Genomic DNA, 12,076 nt, shown 5'->3' with positions numbered 1-12,076 from the left:
TTTGATATTTTTTTATTAGTGGGTGCAGGACACTATAGTTCATGTAAGTGAGGATGGCAAAATATAGTAAACTGTGACATTATACCCAAAAATCCTTCATACAGTGGACTACCAGTAAAATCTATAAACATTTGGGACAAAACAATTATTCAGACACTTTGAGCTGATCATGTTTCGCTGAAGTGTTTTTTCTGTAATTGCTAATGCTCTTTTTACACACAGACTGAACACAATTAAGCATTGCTCGATAATTGGTTGACCTAAACTGGTATTATCTAATTGTGTAGTTAAATTTAACAGCTGACAGCTATTCAACCTTATCATCTGTGTGACAGTCTAACAGAAGGATGGACAAAACCTGTGAAATATCCCCTGATTTCAGAGGAAAGATACAATGAGGGCATTTCAATCAGAAATATAGCAACAAGGTTAGATGAGGAGGACAGTCTTTGTGAAGAAATTCAGAGAGACTGCTGAGGTGAGGAGTTTGCCTGGTCGTGGAAGAAGGAACAACACAACACCCAGAACAGACACAAGTGAACACACACACACACACACTGAAGTTGACTAGAAAAGAGGAATAAAAAGTAAAATAGCCGCACATCACCACACATTTGTATGTGGATTGAAGGGTGTGTCCCAAAGGCCACATGAACTTTATCCGGATCATAGTATCCCGGATCCATGAAATAACTGGCCTTTAAAAGTAAAAGTCTGCCGGCCTCTATGGGAGTTTAGCACAGGGGTGTCCTGCCTTATATATTAAGGAAGAACATTTATTTATTTACGATACATTATTCATTCACAAAGAAAATTGGTGTCCTTTAAGGTTGAAGTTTTCCTAATTTTTTAAATAAAGGCATCAATATTTTTTTTTATTCCTCTTTTTAGTCAACTTTAGCATGGGTGTGTTCAGTTATGCTAAGCACTGGAAGACAGTTAGCGATGAAAAACAAAAGATTTCTGCTAAAATAAGTGCTAAAGGCCACTGACACAGAGCTGTGTCTCATTCACAACAGTGAAGAATGACGGCGTTCCCCGGGAGAAACCCCTGATCAGCCGGAGGAACCAAACAAACGCCTGGGTTTGCTGAACAACATGTCCACACGCAGAACTCAGGAAACCAGGCCTTTGATGAGAGAGGCCTGTTTGGCAGTGGTGGCAAAGCTAAAGTGTGGAGAAGCAGGAGAAAGCTGTAGAGCCCAGTGTTACTCCTCCTGTACCTCACGGTGGGGCAGTGTTGTGGTGAGGGGTGTATGGCAGATAGTGGACTGGGTAAACTTCATTATATTGGCTGAAATCCTCCAGAGTCAGAAGCTGCATCGGCCGGGAAGCTCACGGGCCGCCGGCACATCTCTCCGCGAGATAAAGACCCGGACACTCGGCACAGAGGCTGCTGGTTACTCTACGCAGAAGAGGATTAAAGTACTAAACTGGCCACCACAGTCCAGATCTAAACCCGCTCGAGCATCTCTGGGAGGAGAGGGAACGTGTCCCAAACCCCACAGGGACTGAAGGACCTGCAGCGAGTCTGGGAGAACACTGGAGTGACCCCTGACCCCAGGAGACGGCGGGCCGGCACTGAGGCGGAGGCTGGGCCGAGAGGATTGATAGTGCTGTAAATATTGCCATACTAACCGTGGTCTCGGTCATCTCTGGTTGATTGTAATCCATCCAGAACCTTTTATCAAAGTGATCTGACATTATCGAGATGAATGTGTTCTGACAGTTTTATTACTCGTCATATTTTATTACCACTTTCTAAACTATAGCAAATAAACTGCTAATGTGAGAAATGTTGAAGGTGTCTGAATACATTTTAGTTTATATATACACACACACACACATACACACACACACATACACGGTTGCACCCTTATTTACAAGCTTTGCTTTGAATATTTTTTCCAAAGATAATATTAGGGATGTACCAGTAATACCATAATATATCTTTAGAGCAAATGTCTATCCATTTAATTTTAAATATAGCCTAATATTACACATTTCAGAAGCAATCTACATTCAGGTAGAGACTAGCCTATAGAAAACAATGTTTGAAGTCAGATTGGTGCCATCTGGTGGATGTAGTGAGCATAATTATTGTGCAATATCATATTTTAAGAAAGGCTTGTGAATTCTACAGGTTGTGGATTTTAATATATAAGAGATTCTCAAAGACTATTTTTGTAAAGTTTTTTGTTTGTTTGGTTGGTTAATAATTGTAATCATTTCACACATTTCCCAAAATTAGCTTTTGGAATGACACGCGTTCATTTGTGTATTTTTGTGTGTGCATGTGTTTTTTGTGTGTGTGTGTGTGTTTTTGTCTGTTTTATAGATTCACCCCTTCACTGTTGAGTCCTTTTTTTCTGCATCGTGGCTGATTTGTAGATTGTATGCACAAAAAAACTCTGTATTTTCATATTTTTGCCAATTTCCCATTCATTTCCTATGGGGGTCATTTTTGACCCGAAGGTCCTGAGTGTGACTTTTTTTTTTTTACGACCAGACTTATCAAATCCTGTCCCCAATTGTTTTGGGTGTTCATATACCAAGTACCAATAAAGTCGTCAATGTTGGTTAAGAAACACAAATATGCGTGTAGATACTTTAGCGGTACTTACATCTTCACCAAACGATGTAATTTAAACTTGTAAATTTTATTGACAAATGCAAATTTTCTAAAGAGAAATCAATTTTTGTACATTTAAATGTAATATATCAAAGTCGTTCAGTCAAAATACATTAAATATCAAAAGGTTAGTTATATATGGTAACCCACTTAAGCTACACACTTGTTAAAGTGTGATACAAACCTGGCTAACACCCTCAGTTGCTGTTTTTGATTTTGGAAATTTTAATGTAATTTAAGGCCGTTAAGATCTTTTATAGGCCATCAATTGGATTTGAAAAAGTGAATTTAAAACTTGAGGAAAATCTGTTAAAGCAAAACATTTAATTAATTGAAAATAAAATATTGCCCAAAAACACATCTGCTAATATATGGCAGCAAAACATCAAGAAAATTGATTTCATGCTAGTTTTAAACTGAAGCTAGCATCTCGTCTACGGCTTGAATACCTTCTCAATTTGTGTTGTAATGTTTCATTGCTTCATTTTTATATGAAAGCAATTCAAAGGCTCACTCAGTGGGTCACACTGGCTCTTATTCAACAAAGCAGTGACAGCTCTTTCATTAAATATGTAATGATTTACAGTTATGATTAGCATACAATATATTTTACACCATTCTGATTTCACAGGCCATTTGCAGCCACTGATATTAGAGAGTTAATATATATTAATATGATCTGTATGTTACATGTACTTCTCTTAAAATAATAACAGAAACAAGAACATTAAGATCAAAAGGGTGTTTAATAATTTTTGCAAAAAGAAAAAAAAAAGAAACAAGTAAAAGGGTTTGTGTTGATTGATTTTTACAAAACAATAAGCATTTCACAAATCTATCACACACTAAATGCCGGATTCAACAATTCAGGAAATTAAAAGTAACAAAAATAACATTTGGCCCCACCCCCTTCACCAAGAGCAAAATCATCCTTTAAAGCCGATCCGTGGCCCGTTTAGCCTTTTCCTGACAGGACTGACGTTTAGAAAAGTGGCGGATCAGAACAAATTCATCCCGTGCCCTTCACTCGCCTCCTCCAGGTCCTCGCAGGAGACTCAACATTAATGGGAAAAACTGCTCAAACAGTATATGCAGGACGCTCATGCAACAGAAAGGTATGCGGACACAAACCTCTCCCCTAACCCCCCCACCCCACACCCCAATAAACAATGGTCTGGGATCCGCAGTCTTCAGTATGGCCGGCCGCGTCGCTCTTCTCTGTGGTCTCCCCTTGAGGATGGAGAATAGCACACACGTCAGACAACACTCATGCTGGATTACCACTGACCGGCGAGTCGAGGGGTTCTTTACCTTCCGCCGGCTTTGTATCCTCCTCCGCCGTAGCCGCCGCGGTCTCCACCTCGGAAGCCCCCGCCTCGGCCGCCCCTGAACCCGCCGCGGTCCCCGCGGTCGCCTCCGTACCCGCCGCGACCTCCGCGCTCTGGAAGAGTGGGCACATGCACACATGAACACATGCTTGCACTTTCACAAGCCATTACAGAAGAGCTGGGGCAAATCACATCCTCTCCTGATCAAATGTTTCATTAAACCAAGCGACAACCTTCCCAGCTCTCTCGAAACCATCACGTAAGTGACTACCTGCAATTCATCGACTGGCCACTAGAGACAGGCTCTAAAAGAGAGCCAACTTCACAGATGGTACTAAAAGTGGCTTTGGTAGTGTCCATGCATTAAACTTACCACCTCCGTAACTATCTCCGCCTTCAGGTTTAGGAGTTCCACACTTGTTGCATTCGTATCTTCTGGCAAAGTTCATGTTTCCACAAGAGCTGCAAGGAGAGGTTTATAGATGAACACCCTCTGACTACATATTCCTCAGTAGTGACTGCACAAATGACTGCATGGAGCAAACCTGTTGGGACAAGGCCAGTCTCCTCCCCTGACATCAAATGAGGGACCCCCACCAAAGCCACCTCTGCCTCGAAAACCTGCGCGCACAGCAGACTTAGAGTCACAATATAGCGCAACACAAAAACGCAACAATATGTATCGTGGACAGTGACACTATTGTGTAGTTCACCGAAAATAGTTACTGTGCGTGAAAAAATGACTGTTTACAGAGTTTGTGTCAGTACTACGATAGACTACAATAATGTTGAATATAATGTTTAATAATGCAATGGGGGAATATCTGTGTGTCCTGATAACGCCAAAATGTCTGATGTTACCAGTAAAAAGTGGCCAACATTATTTTAAATATATCTAGTCAGTGAGGAAAATATTTCTGTGTTTTCAGCTTCAGAATCATGAATATTGTTATTCTGGTGTCTCTATTGTCCCGTGTTTTGTGTTCTCAACACCAAGTCTAAGCCTATTCATTTCCACACAATGTAAAACCAAATTTAGCATTTTGATGGAGTATCGCAATAGTATCGTATTGTGATGTGCATCGAATCGTGACATGAGGGTACCGTTGCACCCCTAATAATTAGCATAACCCTCGTTTCAATCCAAACGGGTCTAAAAGGTCAAACTGGTGTTATGTGACAATGAATAGTGAAGAGGTCCAGCACACACACACACCTCCGCGGCCGCCGCCGCCACCGCCTCCTCCTCCACCGCCGCCACCTCCTCGGCCGCCGCCTCTCTGGGTGAACTCTGCCCTTCTCGTAGCAAACGACACCTTGATGGGCCTTCCCTTAAACTCCTTTCCTATTTTCCAGGAAAACAAAACCGCATTGTTGAGTGACTTTGGGGACATCAGAGTCAAAGAGACCGCATGGATGCTTCTCTCACCATCAAACCAATCAATGGCAGCTTTGGCTGAGGGGGGATCGTCAAAGGAGACTGTGGCTTCACCCTTCAATCGTCCAGTGGCTTTATCCGTGTACAGATTGATCATGGGAAGGCCAGTCTTCTTATTGAGCTGTTGACGACATTAGAGGAGATAAGACACTGTAAACCAGGGTTCTCCATCATGGATGAACAAATGAGGCTTGTACACTTAAGCGCTACATGTACTAGTGTGAGTGAATTTTACACAGCAAAAAGACATTTAAATATGAAGTCTGCATGTTCATGAATGGCATGGTTGTGACAGTCGCAGTGTTTCAGCATCTGCCGTCTTACTACACGAGGGCATGAACTTCATCTGACTTCCGGTCTTCATGACTACCCACAAGCGTGGTTTAACTTGGCATACACACTATACCTGTATTGTACAGTAGAAGGTAATTCTAAAAAAAAATCCAATTCATGTTAACAGTAGCCGCGTTTCCATTAGAGATTTGCGCAAAATTTTTGCTATTTTTTTCTAAATATCAATACAAAACTATTGCGAAATGGCGTTTCCATTAAACGATGTTATGCGACTAAAGCAGAATTTTTTCCTCTCGCGATAACAAGTCATTTAAAAAAATCATGGCAATGGACGTTGGTAGGTTTATATATCACAGCCACCACACTGGCCATTATTATTATTAATGGAAGGAGACGTAGGCGTGTTATCCAAGCATTAATGGCAAGGAAAGACCCTTATACTGTGAGCGGCACATATGAGGAGTTTCGGGTGTTTCTCACTCATTTCTGCTTCGAGGTCTTGATTGTGGCGTGGAGGTTTCCAGGAATTCCTGTAATTATTTTGTCTTCTATGAATTTAATAAACAACTGTCTCGTATTCTGTCTACGTCAGGTGACTGTAAATGCGCAAAAACTGTTTCCATTGCAGTTTTGCGAAATACTTATTTTTCGAATTGCCTGAAAAACCACCTCATGCGAGCGTAAAACTTTTTTGCGACAAATGGGAGTTTTTGCGAAAATGACGTGTTTCCATTGAGCGCATTTTCAATTCGCGCAATTTAAAGGGTAATGGAAACGCGGTTACTGACGCTAACATTGTTCCACTGCTGTAGCGCACACAGCTGTACTACTGCCGTTGGACTTCGTTGTCCATTGTAAGGTTTTATGCTTTCCCTGGGGTGCCACTGGCCAACTGGACTAATTCTGGCATGTTACAGGTGTACTGCTGTTAACATGCACTGTCCTGGTAAATAAGAGCAATTAAATACAGTAAATAGTGTTGTGCCGCTCTTTGTTGGCCAAAGGAACAGCTCCCTTTGCATTTAATTACATTTTTAAATATCTTTATGCCTCACAACCTTATTCTTTATACTTACTACCATTGACAATACATGTATAAAATCAAATCCAGAAAAACTAACAGAATTTCTGAAGACATTTCATAGGGCCCAATTATTGTAAAATAATTAAGCTGTTAAAGTTTTCTGAACTCAATTGATTAGACATGCTTGATGAATTTAAATTAAACCATTAAAATGTAATCCAGAAAAAACACTGAAAATAGATTTTTGGAAAACACACTTTACGCTCCAAGTTATGACTCGATTCTTTCAAAATAAATAAATTTGGACTAGACAAACACACTTTAGGGGGGATAGACTGATCTGATCAGATCCTGCATGGCCTTCAGGAGAGCGAACTTGCCTTTATGATTCCGATTTGTTTGAAGAAGTCGCCCACTTCCTGAGTGGTGACCTCTTCTCCCAGACCTTGGACAAAGATGGTATTATTGTCCGAGTTATCCTGATCGCCATCTGTAATCGAGAGCACACGTTCATATTGGAGTCAAGACACCATCGCTTCTGCATTTAGGGTGACATGCCTTCATGAGCGAGACTTACCTCCATCATCCTTTTGGCCGTAGTCTCTGGGTCCTGAAAAACAACAAGACACGAAAGAGAAACACAACTTTGAGAACTTATGTCATGAACCCTTATTTCAATACAAAGTCTATGAGTAAAAATAAATAAAAAGTAACACCAAACTTGTATGCTTTGCTATGTAGATTTGACCTTTACAGTGACAGTTTAAGCTATGCACCAGTGTCCAAAATTGCTGCACCATTTTTCCAAGACCTTTGTAGACCAGGACAAATTTGTGTGTGTCTAGCAAAAATAACTCCAAGTATTGATCTAAATAATGTTTCTTCTTCACCAAGTGCAGGTGGCGTCCAGAAGACTGGCATTTAATTCAATTTCCTCATGCAAAGATACCATTTTACAAGAGTAAAGCTGGGCAGTTGTTAGACTTTATCCCACAAGAGTATTACCAGAGAGGACAGCAATAATGATGTTCCTTTGGGTTGATATAACAAGGTGGCTCAAGAGTTCATTTGCCAGCTAATCTTTCTGCATTTCTTATTTCTTTTCCCCCACTGAGACAGTTCTGATGCTCATCACTTACCACCGTAATTTTTGTAGCCACCACGGTCACCACCACTGCAGAGGAAAAATTGAAGATATGATGGCTTTCCTTTGTTGAAACCTGGGAGCGCAAGGCTCCCTCTTTATCAGTATTCATGCCATGGTTTACTACTGAGGAGGAAACGGCTCCCATTGACAGTTTGGTTAAGGATGATGGGCCAAATGTACATGAAACATTTCAAATTGAAACCAAAAGGCAAGCCTCTTTCAAATTAGAATGGTTTTGGATTAACTTCAAGATTTGATGCGCTCTGAATTGAGACGGAGATGTAACTAAAACCAGAGCAGAGCACGGAGGACAACCTCCCTGCTCCCTCTATCATTTTTTCAAGAAACAAAGCTCGATTTGAGCGTCTAACTGTTGTGGCGAGCACACAGTGTCTTCATTATGAGTGCTTATGAGCTCCAATGGCTGTGGTCCAACTTTAATTTCACTCACTTTGATACCTGTAGTATAAAATGTAGACCAGTTAACACAAAGAAACAACACCGTACAGACAGCGATTCATGTGGAGTGACTGAGAATTGCTCCTTCTAGCCGAACCCTCCAATGTGAAAACTCCCAAAGGGAAAACAAAAAGTTGATTGGAGCAATGGAGACCAGGAGAAATGAGCATTAAATGAACTGGAATTCGACCAGGTTCCCAATCATCCAATCAGCTTCAGTGGATAACAATGGGCAACTTTTTTTGGGGGGGGGGCCTTTTTTTCCCCTTCCAGAATTAGCATTTAATTCAAGGGAAACCAACCAATTAATTTGGCCTTGAAAAAGTGTAAAAGGAAGAGCTGTGCTTGAGACTCTCCTACACAAATAATATTTTACCATAATTAGCTTTGCAATTCTCAACTCGGTCTAACTAAAGTCAGACTTTTAAGATCTCGCCAATTCAAGAGCAGATGAAACCTTGAGGGCAAATATCCATAGATGTGCAAAGTTATGCATATCATTTAGTGTGTGTGTTTTGAGCTAGAACATGTCCTGTATGTGAATGATGCTTTGTAAATATGCACTACACATGGAGAAACCTGGCTACTGTAGCCTATAAGCTATTTATAATAAAGCATCCAACAACTAACGGTAATTAGTTGACAACATTATATTGGGTGGAGAGTCACTTCAGAGAAACAAACAGATGGTGTTGTCCATTAAGAGTACAACCCATTTCAAACTATAAAGTACAGTGGAACCACCTTTTGTAGAACAAACTTAATTCTCACCAAATTAGTTATCCATAGCTAACTTTAAAAACACAAGATAATTTAAATCTCATCAACAGCTTTCAGGACTAACAGCATGTTTTCATCCGAGTGCAGTAATACCTTCTGGGGTGGGCACACTTACCCCATACCGGAGGGTGGGCCTCCTCGGCCACCTCTGTCGAAGCCTCCGCGGTCATAACCACCCCGGTCAAATCCCCCACGTCCTCTGCCCCTGTAGCCCTCAGTCCTGTCTGAGCCGCCGTCGTCGCCATACCGGCGCGCCTCACCTGGGGGAAGAGGGGTGTTTAAGGGCGCTTTCACACCTGACTCACTCTGAGTTTGATTCGGGACCTGCTGTGTTTTCTCCCTTAATTCGGATAGGCACACAAGACGGCAATCGCTCGAATACACACCACAACTGCTCCGAGATCACCTGAATGCTGAAGACGAACTCTGGGGCGGTTCGGTTGAGGTGAGGAAGGAATCCGAACCAACGAAGCAAGCGGTCTCAGTTCATAACGACTAATGCGTTACATAAAAAGCTGCAGTGTCTGAGTCGGTCCGTGAGCACATTACTATCGCAACTGAAAACTAAAGAACTGCTTCTCATGCACTGCAATTCCAGACGAAGACTCGATTCCCACTAGAACTGCATTTATGCATGCGCATATATACAAATAATCCTGGCTATAATTAAATACAGGCCTAATCCTGGCTTAGTCCAAGCCTGGTCTGTGAGACCGGGCCTAAATGTAATAGATTATGCTGGACACAAATGCTTACAGGTTAAACTCACTGACGCAATATATAATGATAATAAATGAATTATAATGTTTTTTCCCTTTATTAGTAGGCCAGATTAGATCTACGCAAGATACAGCGCAGTACATCACAGAACAATTACCATCATTACGGCGCACATATCCACCTTGAGAGCTCCCATAGGAGCCGCTGGACTGCCCGTACGCTCCTCCACCGGCACCCGCCGCAGCCGGCTGACCGAAAGACCGCGGCTGCCCGTACGACTTCTCAGCGTACCTGCAGAGAGAGTAAAATATGACTTTCCAGCGCATCAGGACCCTTGTTAACAGTGAAAAAAGGCTAGTACTAAATAAAAAAATACAATAAAAGGATATAATTGGTTTAAGAAACCCTTTTGACTTTGGGGAGGGTCAAAATTGTAACAACTGTAAACAATTAAACACCGAGTTTAAGCCAATATTTCTATAGTGTGCCTCATTGAACACCTTTGCAGCACAAAGGCAGCTAAAGTGCCAAAGAGATGCAAAAAAACACAGAATCACAAGCTATTTTCTGAAATGCATAAACATACTCGCATGTCATGAGCAATGCCGACTAAGGGCTTGAGAGATATGAGGTGTGTGTAATGGAGAGATATGAGGTGTGTGTAATGGAGAGGTCCGATCTCTCACCCAGGAGAGGCTTCAGATGAAGCCGGCTGACCGTAGCTGTCCGCGCCCGGCTGAGGCTGACTGTAGCCGGCAGAAGAGTATCCCTGAGACGCCTGGCCATAACTCTCTCCTGTGAGGAAACAAGACCGTTACACACACACCAGCCATCTTTAACTGAGCGGTTCAACCTAATCACGTTATAGGTCACGCACCGGCAGCCTGTCCGTAACCACTGAAGCTCTGTCCACTGTAAGAGCCACTACCATTCCCCTGACCATACGCCGGCTGGGGAAATAAAGACATAATCAATAAAAGCCACAACACTATGAAGATGCATATTAACAACAGTCATATGATCAAGCATTACCTGTCCACTTTGAAAGCCTTGGGCTCCACCATACGATCCGTAACTGGACAAAAAAGTTGAAACAAATTAACGTTAGCTGCTACTTACAAACAAATCGGGAGAATCTGATGGTACCAGATTTACTCTTCACGGACTGACTCAATCTTACAAAACACTTAGATTTGAAAATCTTATGGCCACATTTACATTGAGACTTACTTGCATGAATTATTAGTAACGTTACTATTACTGTGTTAAGTTATTAGTGTGTGTGTGGAAAATATCACTTACCTTTGTTGAGCGCCAGGCTGACCGTAGCCTGAATCTACGAACAGAAATACACATTTAGGCAGAAAAAAATGAAGTTTAAAAAGCACTGCATCGAAAAGGTTTTAAATGAGTTTAACTCAAGCGTCAACTGAACGCGTAGATAGTCGCCTATGTAATCATCAGTAAAATGCTATGCTAACAATCACACCACGCCGCACCATGAGCATGGAGGCTAACCGCCCATCTAAAGTCCCACATTAACCCACCAGCCGGCTCGTTGTGTAGAATTTAACATATAACTGTTTATTTAAAGAGTCTTATAGTTTATGTCGTCAAAGTTGTTTTACATTTAAACAATGGCAAATCCAGCGTCGGCCATTTAGCCGCTAATGCTAATCGTGCTGCGCTAATTATCCTTTATGTCTCACAATATTGAACAGCAAACGAATAAAGAACAACTTTTGCGTTGTATGAGCCACTTTAGATTATGTATATATTTAGACAAAATTTTACCTGAGGCCATCTTTCTGGAGGAAATAAAATGAACTGACCACCTATTCCAAAAATAAGAAATTAAAAACCCGGCACGAGAGAAACGCGCACTGCAGCTCTTATGAACTTTGACCCGAGACCGGATAGTACCTTCTACTTAGCGGGAACGTGTGGATTAATCCATTTATTTGGCACATATAACACAAGAAATACTGCAGCAAATATTATTAAGCGCAATTTATTGTGAAACTGCAAATAGATAAAGTGGAAACATAACGTTATAACATATGTTTTGTCAACATGTATTTGGATAAATACCCCTGTTTGTTGAAAAGTGGTATAAACTTTGCGCCTTTTCTATCACGTGATCTCCACCAGGGTTGTGTGACGTCACGGTATGATCGCGCTTACTTCATTTAGTTTGTACGTTAATAATTTTACTGTTTTCATAAGGTTAAAAGACCTAAGGTTGCCACCCGTC

At 41.4% G+C, this 12,076-nt stretch overlaps 1 protein-coding gene across 4 annotated transcripts; it reads right to left on the bottom strand.

Moving 5' to 3' along the window:
• Positions 1–3,359: 3,359 nt before the first annotated feature.
• Positions 3,360–11,769, bottom strand: taf15 (TAF15 RNA polymerase II, TATA box binding protein (TBP)-associated factor). Of its 4 annotated transcripts, none has more exons than XM_079609105.1 (16): positions 11,617–11,769; positions 11,125–11,158; positions 10,855–10,897; positions 10,700–10,772; positions 10,509–10,617; positions 10,004–10,113; positions 9,218–9,362; positions 7,856–7,890; positions 7,294–7,326; positions 7,097–7,206; positions 5,390–5,519; positions 5,177–5,305; positions 4,506–4,581; positions 4,334–4,422; positions 3,944–4,073; positions 3,360–3,862 (listed from the first exon to the last, which is right to left on the bottom strand). In XM_079609105.1, the coding sequence occupies exons 1-16, from the start codon at positions 11,624–11,626 to the stop codon at positions 3,823–3,825; spliced, it is 1,296 nt and encodes a 431-aa protein (XP_079465231.1). In that variant the 5' UTR covers positions 11,627–11,769; the 3' UTR covers positions 3,360–3,822. The 4 variants fall into 4 exon arrangements, with proteins under 4 accessions (XP_079465231.1, XP_079465230.1, XP_079465232.1 ...); XM_079609104.1 differs by having other exon boundaries at positions 9,980–10,113; positions 11,617–11,727; XM_079609106.1 differs by lacking the exon at positions 7,856–7,890 and having other exon boundaries at positions 9,980–10,113; positions 11,617–11,730.
• Positions 11,770–12,076: the final 307 nt, after the last annotated feature.

Source organism: Phoxinus phoxinus (assembly GCF_949152265.1).
Source record: "Phoxinus phoxinus genome assembly, chromosome: 4".
Taxonomy (NCBI): Eukaryota; Metazoa; Chordata; class Actinopteri; order Cypriniformes; family Leuciscidae; genus Phoxinus; species Phoxinus phoxinus.
This window is presented reverse-complemented; position numbering and strand designations above follow the sequence as displayed.